At 44.5% G+C, this 6,601-nt stretch overlaps 1 protein-coding gene and 1 long non-coding RNA gene across 4 annotated transcripts in view; one reads left to right on the plus strand and one right to left on the minus strand.

Annotated features, from left to right (window-relative positions):
• Window positions 1-6,510, plus strand: part of LOC147198396 (uncharacterized) — a 33,065-nt gene extending 26,555 nt beyond the window's left edge. The window contains exons 7-11 of one of the 3 annotated variants that reach the window (XR_015102360.1): window positions 1,251-1,531; window positions 2,355-2,516; window positions 3,177-3,235; window positions 3,928-4,030; window positions 4,131-6,510. This is a non-coding gene — a long non-coding RNA (uncharacterized LOC147198396). Of the gene's footprint in view, window positions 1-1,250; window positions 2,517-3,176; window positions 3,236-3,927; window positions 4,031-4,130 lie in introns of all 3 variants that reach the window. The other 2 variants (XR_015102361.1, XR_015102359.1) reach the window with 2 other exon arrangements.
• Window positions 50-5,796, minus strand: cdca7a (cell division cycle associated 7a). Its single transcript, XM_086124486.1, has 10 exons — window positions 5,690-5,796; window positions 4,600-4,740; window positions 4,394-4,516; window positions 4,103-4,306; window positions 3,940-4,014; window positions 3,075-3,263; window positions 2,866-2,994; window positions 1,572-1,721; window positions 1,343-1,479; window positions 50-1,263 (listed from the first exon to the last, which is right to left on the minus strand). Exons 1-10 carry the CDS (start codon window positions 5,708-5,710, stop codon window positions 1,230-1,232), a joined length of 1,203 nt encoding a protein of 400 aa, XP_085980612.1. The 5' UTR covers window positions 5,711-5,796; the 3' UTR covers window positions 50-1,229.
• Window positions 6,511-6,601: the final 91 nt, after the last annotated feature.

Below are 6,601 nucleotides of genomic sequence, written 5' to 3' on the forward strand. Positions count from 1 at the left end.
ATCATAGATAAAACAATGTCCATCTCCGAAAGGGATTTCGGTCACAGACAGCATCCACATTTCCCAAAACAGCAATTGATTCTTAAGTCTGAGGTGACACTTTGTCACTGCAAAGATTATGACTTTAATATATATTATAAAAAATAAAAAAAATTACAGATCAAGTAACATGTTTCCAAGCAGTGGGCTCAAACCAGAAACGACTCAACCTGCCCTGAATGAAATAATCCCCGAAGCAGTCATCATGTGTCCAGAATCACAAGGGTGAGCACAAAATGAGCCAGAGCGCAGGATGAAATGATTTACAGGTACAAGACTCCCATTAGAGAGCGCTAATTGTTTCCACGCCATTAGCGGCGGTTATCTAATGAAGGAGATGTGAGCGGTACAGTACATCACATCGAGCTCTTGGCGGGCGGTGGACCCCTGCCTCCCCCACCCCCCCGGCCTGTGCCCTTCCAACAGGACACACCCGGAACACTTTTTAACATGGAAACCCATTTACAAGAAATTAAAAAAATAAAAAAAAACAGGTTCAAGTAGAGACCACTGTGTGAAATCTACATTAATGTAAAAGACAGCAGCAGTTCTAGCTCTGTAAGAAAATATTAACAGTATTTATATCTGCTCATGAAAATATTCACATTTCTTAAAGCTTTACAATGATTTGATGTTATTGGTCCAGGAATGTATTGACCAAAAATGAGCCTCTTTAACCGTCTCAGCTAGGGAAATATCGTGACGGACAGAACAATTGCCAGCTCTTAAATGAAAAGGTCGAAGGTGCGTACAAGCCGATAGGATTCACTGAGGGCCATTTTTTTGGAGGGGGGGTTGGAGTGCGAGATGGGAAATACTACTGCAAATAAAATCAAGATAATGACATCACCAGTCATGAAACATCCGTCAAAATGGACTGTGGTGATAAAAGATTGAAATTAATGGCCAACAATGAAGTATCTTTCTTTAACAGGCAGCTATTGAACTTTGAAATACGGCAAATACTTGCGCATTGGTATTTTGAACTGTAAAAATTACAGATTAATTCCAGAAATCGCCATCAAAAACACATAAAAAAACCCCAAAACAGTCATTAATAAAAACCTGTGAATTATCCCAGATGATCAACTCAAGTTTTCATTTCAAATGCAAATCCCAAGAATGAAAAAGCTAATCCGACGGCACAAAAGTGTCAAAGTTTACAGTTCGGCGTCTCCATTCGCTGCTCATTACTCGCTATTCTGTTCCAGCTCCTTCCTCAAGCTGCGGAGAAAACGACAAAACCACAACGTCAACAAACTACGACTATTAAAGAGAGAGAGAGAGAGTTCTCGCCTGTCACCTTTTCAGGTAAGCGTGAGCATTGTCAAAGCCGTGGTATTTGGCCAGATAGACCAGCACTCCCGTGGCGCAGTGGCCGTCACGGGCGCGGCAGAAGCTGCAGTTACAGATGCCCCGGCACGGCGGGCAGCGCCAGTCCTGTCGGAGACGACGAGGCACGCGTGAGGCTTCGAACAACGCTTGCAAGGGGGTGAGACGGCGAATACACGTGCGATCTTTTCGGAACTCACCGCGTCCAGCAGGGCATCCCGCACTTCTTCCCCGTAGCGGTTCCGAAGGCACGGGCCGCAGAACTGACCCCGGACGCCGACGCATTCCGGATTGCGGCAGTTGGTTTTGGTGTCGGTTGTTTTCTGGCGGCACTGGTGGCAAGTGGTGCCCTGTTAGGAGATACGGAGAGAAAAATGACTCCCCTTTCCCACGTGCAAGGGCATTACATGAAGTATGCGTAGTGGAAAACGCTCGACAAAATGAAACCAAAACAATAGACACCAGTTCGTCGAGATTAAACTGTATATTATGTGCACTCATGTAAAACTCACAAATTCGCGGGGCCGAATTTTGGTCCCAACACTTCCCTGAAAAGTAGTGCTCTCTTGGGCTCATGGGATTACATTGGAGTGTTTTGAGGAGTTTCATTTAGATAAAAGTAATGCTTTTCCGCTGTCCTGGGCCAAAGAAATGATGTTCGCGTAAACCGAGGGGCTTTGTTTAGACTTAAGGAGAGCTTTGACGCCATCTTGAGCTCAATTTAGTTGAAGTGAGTTGAGTAACGGGCGGCACGCCGGCCTCACAGTGCGGAGGTGCAGGGTTCGATTCCGGCTCCGGCCTTCCTGTGTAGAGTTTGCATGGTCCCCCTGCCATGCCTGCGTGGGTTTTCTCCGGGTACCTCGGTTTCCTCCCACATTCCGTAAGCATGCACTGCAGGTTAACGTAACGCTCGAAAATGTTAAAATAAGGTGTGATTGTGCGCACGATAGGTTGTTCGTCTATGTGTGCTTTGTAATTGGCAGGCAACCAGTTCGGGGAGTACCCTGCCTACTACCCGAAGATCGCTGGGATAGGCTCAAGCACGCCTGCGACCCTCGTGGGGATAAGCAGATTAGAACATGGATGGATGGAGTTGAGTAGCGCTTTTCCACCAGCTCGGGACCAAGGAATTACTGAAATTTCAAGTGAGTTGACGCGCTTCATTATCCGCCATCTTCTGACATCTCTGTGCGAAGGCACTATGTTGAGGTGAGTTGCAGCGCTTCATTCCGCTTTCTCGACACACTGGCACCAAAGAATTACTGTGCATTAAAGTGAGTTCAAAGGCTTCATTTATATAAAAGTAGGCCTTTGTCGCAATTTAAAAACAATTTGTTGCTGTCAACTACTCGCGGGTTTACATGGCTTAATTGTAACCACTGCTATTTAGTGGAGCAGCGTTAAATTAACTCTACGTCACTAGAAATTGGATCATTTCTGAACGGGAGGGAATCACATCTCCGGGTGTGGATGGTGCGTTCTTGCCGGACTCACGGTGACGCTGTTGTACACCTTCTCCCTCACGTTGTCGCAAATGCGCTCGAGCTCGTACTCGGTGACCTCATCTACGGGTCGCACCACGTGAGGGAAGGCCTTGGGGCCGTTGCACGAGCGTTGACGAACCTGGACACCAAACGAGATTGGCCGTTTGCTTTAATCGCAGTCTCAAGCAATAGAACGGCAACGATGTAAACGCAGATTACCGGCTCATCCACTACTTCGTAGTAGCGGCTTCGCCGCACCAGGCTGAACTTGTCTTCCGTCTCTTCCTCTTCCGGTGTCGGGCTGGGCGGTCCGTCCACTAGCGTGCGGGAGCGAGTGTGCGGCCGAGACAGACGCTCTGAGCTCCTCCTCAAAGTTTCGGGTATGTTGCGCCGAGGTGTACGTTGGGTCTGAAATGTGATGAGAAAGCACAGAATCAGAAAGTCGTCTGCGCTTGCTACTATTACGACCGTAATCTCCGGTAAATTGAAATTATTATAAAGAGAAGAAACGATATAGGCCTGTTTGGATGTGTTTTCTGCTCCGTGTGTGTTTTAAGTAGCATTTGCTTGAAGGTTTAAAACTCCTGCGACGTCGATGCTAATTTATGTGCGCCGATGGCAGCTTGCATTAAGCTAGCAGACGTTCGTATAACATACAGTGACTGTACAGTACATGTCTGGGTAAACATTCTGGTGTTTCAATAATACAATGGCTTAAGTCGCTTTTGTTGTAAGTCGTTTGTATGTGTTGCTGCTCCATGTCTTTAAGTAGCATTTGTTTGAAGCTACCATAACAGCGGTGCTAACTTTTGTTTGGTGTTTCACATTATGCGGTAGCATTAAGCTAGCTAGCCGACTTTAGTTGGACCAAACCTTAGAGAGACTCAGAAGAGGTGCTAAGGAATACTAAACAGTCGTGGGATACATTTAAATGTGTTTTAAAATGTGTAAATATGTTTAAGGCACGCGGAAGCGGTAAAACTATCAAAACAAGTTTTTATGGTCTCTCGCTGTATCACAAATTTTCACCTGTTACATGTGGCATATCTTGATGTTTGATTGGATGGTTTAGGTGCTATTTTACCTTGGTGGATGCAGAGGTCATTGTTTTGGGGAAGAGTCCTGGTACTTTGTTGAGCTCTGCCATCAGTTTAGCGAGCTGAAACAAAACATGGGTGAGTGTTCAAAAAAAAAAAAACATGAACCAGTCCTATCACTTCATTTTGGACAAAGCAAGTCTTCATTACCATTTCTTTGTTCTCTTTAATATTCAAGGCTCTCTTGGTCATGAAGTTCTCCTCTTCCTCATCGGAGTCCAGCACTTGAGGTCGAGGGAGGGGTTCGGACGCGGGCCTTTTAGCGCCCGCCTTCCGGGTTGGACAGGCAAAGCCCACCTTCAAGAGGTCGGACTGACGGCCATGTCTCGCAGGCTCAGAATTGGGATCTACTTTCTGAAAGGATTGGGGTTTTTTAAAAATTTTATTATATTTATCCTAAAATGATGAAACATTCTCGCCCGTGCATTGTTTTAAACTCACCATCGCTTTGATCCGAGTGTTGATGAGTTCCTCCTCAAACCCAGTGCACGCATTTTCCTCCGCAGTGGCCTTCTGAGCCTTTGACTTGTCAACCAACCGCTTTGACAGTCGGGAGCTGCTCCTCTAAAAAAAAAGACAAACCGACGTTGCTTGCGCTACAGCTCAGAGGTTTAATCGCCACCCGGTAACAACACACGTGTTATTACCGTGTTTGCGAAGCCTCCGTCGGAGCCAAAACTGTCGCAGCTGTCGTCCGAGGAAGAGGAGGACGTCTCCATGGTAACCAGGGGGACACTGCGGAAGCTCCTCAAACTCATCCTTGTGGATGGAGGCTGGGCTGATGCACGCTGTAGTAAAGTAAGAGAGACATCACGACACTTTTTCCCTGCGTGGGTTTTCTACACGTACTCCCACATGACAAAAACATGCATGGCAGGTTAAATGATCATCTAAATTGTCCCTAGGAGTGATTGTAAACGCGAATGGTTGTTCGACGCCGCCTACTGCCCAAAGACAGCTGGGATAGGCTCCAGCATGCCCCGCGACCCTACTGAGGATAAGCGGATTTGAAAATTGGATGGATGAAGTTAAACTACCACAGGAGTCATTTCAGAATTCCAATCATGAAACAAAGAAAATAAGGACTTGATCCCTAATCAGTCAATGACGAGTAATTTTGAGGTCACTGCAAAATGTCCTAATTTGGGGATGACAAGCAAAACTGTCTTTCAATGAAGTTGAGATTAGATTAATCACAAAGTCTAGGATGTGGTTAAAAAGTGCTCTTCTATTAAAAAAAAAAAAAGCATTGCTAAGTGAGCCTCGAACATCTGAACAGTCGGGTAAATTTTGAAACATAGTATTCATCTTCAGGGAGTGGCTGAAATAAGTAAGATGGGAAATTATGAAAAGATTGACGTTTCATCAAAAATGTGCTAACATTTGAGCAATGACTTGTGGACAAAACAACTTGACATGGCGTTTTTTTTAAACTATAATTTGCTCGACAATCCAAGAGTCAACTCATTGACACACGAGGCAGTACTCAAATGTAGTTGCTGTTCCCCCTGTGCAAACGTGCTCAAATTCTATTCGCCTACTAGTCAAATACAGTACATCAATATTGACTTGTGCCAAGGGGAGCACACGTTTCAGATTTTTGTAGCAGTTGTTAATGAACGAGGGCAACTTTTCGATCCAATTGTTTCCAGTTAGTAAACGAACAAAATTCGCCTGGCGTAAAACAACATTTAAAATGTCGTTTGGCAGCACCCGACAAAAAGGTTGGTGTGTTACCTTGGAGCGTGTGCAAGGCATTTTAGTCTTCGAAGCTGTTTTCGGCGTGGAGACAGCGGGGACCGCACTGTTGCTCGGCTCTTGCGCTCTGCAGGGAACAAAGCACAACCGCCCCTGAGAGCACGCGCGGTTCACGTTCGTTTCCCGCGCCACTGGAATGTCCTGGAAGCTAAATAAAATTGTTCACACGTTTAAAGGGAATCGTGAACATTTTGTTCTGTAGAACAGACAAAGTTCCTCGTGTTAATATCATTATCGATAACACGTTTTTATATATTTGTATTTGAACGGCACAACTAAAAACAGATTTCATTTGTTACAAACAAGTGTATGTATCTTTCATGTGTTTCGTCGTGGCGCGAATTTTTTCACTTTTGAATTAGCATACAAGGCGGGTAAAAAGATGGATTTCCCTCCAACTTTGACTGCCTGGAGAACAGACTTCAAAATGTACCGTTTAATGTTTACTGGGTAGATGACTTCGCCCCAAAGAATTGACTTTGAACTTCCGAGTGTTTCTGCAATCCACAGAGGAATTGAGAGAATACATGTTTCTCATTTTATTTTCTACCAATGTTTTATAATCTGGAATGGTTTGAGAAATTCATACTGAACTGTTGAAATCAACATTAAGGCATTGTGTGAGTGAAAAAATAAACGTGGTTAATCTTTCGCTCTAATATCGGCCGTCTTGGGGAGAGTAAAATGAAATCGGATCTGCAAATGGCCAACTCATCCGAAGTTTCGTGGAAATGAATCTATTTTTGTTTAGTAACATAAATATGTAGCAGTTTGATAGTCTATTTACATTAAAAAGAAAAGACTATTTTTTTTTAAATTTAAAGATTATACATATATGCAGGAGACTTTGACCAAACCTACTTCCATGACCATCTTCCAGCTCTCCAACAA

This window comes from Hippocampus guttulatus, chromosome 11 (genome assembly GCF_054856545.1).
Source record: "Hippocampus guttulatus isolate MCC_2025c chromosome 11, RoL_Hgut_1.0, whole genome shotgun sequence".
In the NCBI taxonomy this organism is placed as follows: Eukaryota; Metazoa; Chordata; class Actinopteri; order Syngnathiformes; family Syngnathidae; genus Hippocampus; species Hippocampus guttulatus.

What these genes read in the sequence shown, in the direction of transcription:
- cdca7a (XM_086124486.1), bottom strand. Translation starts at nt 5,710, where the DNA reads ATGCCTTGCACACGCTCCAAG. An exon ending in TGCCTTGCACACGCTCCAAG is followed by an intron (nt 4,741 to 5,689) that starts GTAACACACCAA and finishes ACTTTACTACAG; the next exon opens with CGTGCATCAGCCCAGCCTCC. An exon ending in TTAAAGAGAACAAAGAAATG is followed by an intron (nt 4,015 to 4,102) that starts GTAATGAAGACT and finishes GTTTTGTTTCAG; the next exon opens with CTCGCTAAACTGATGGCAGA.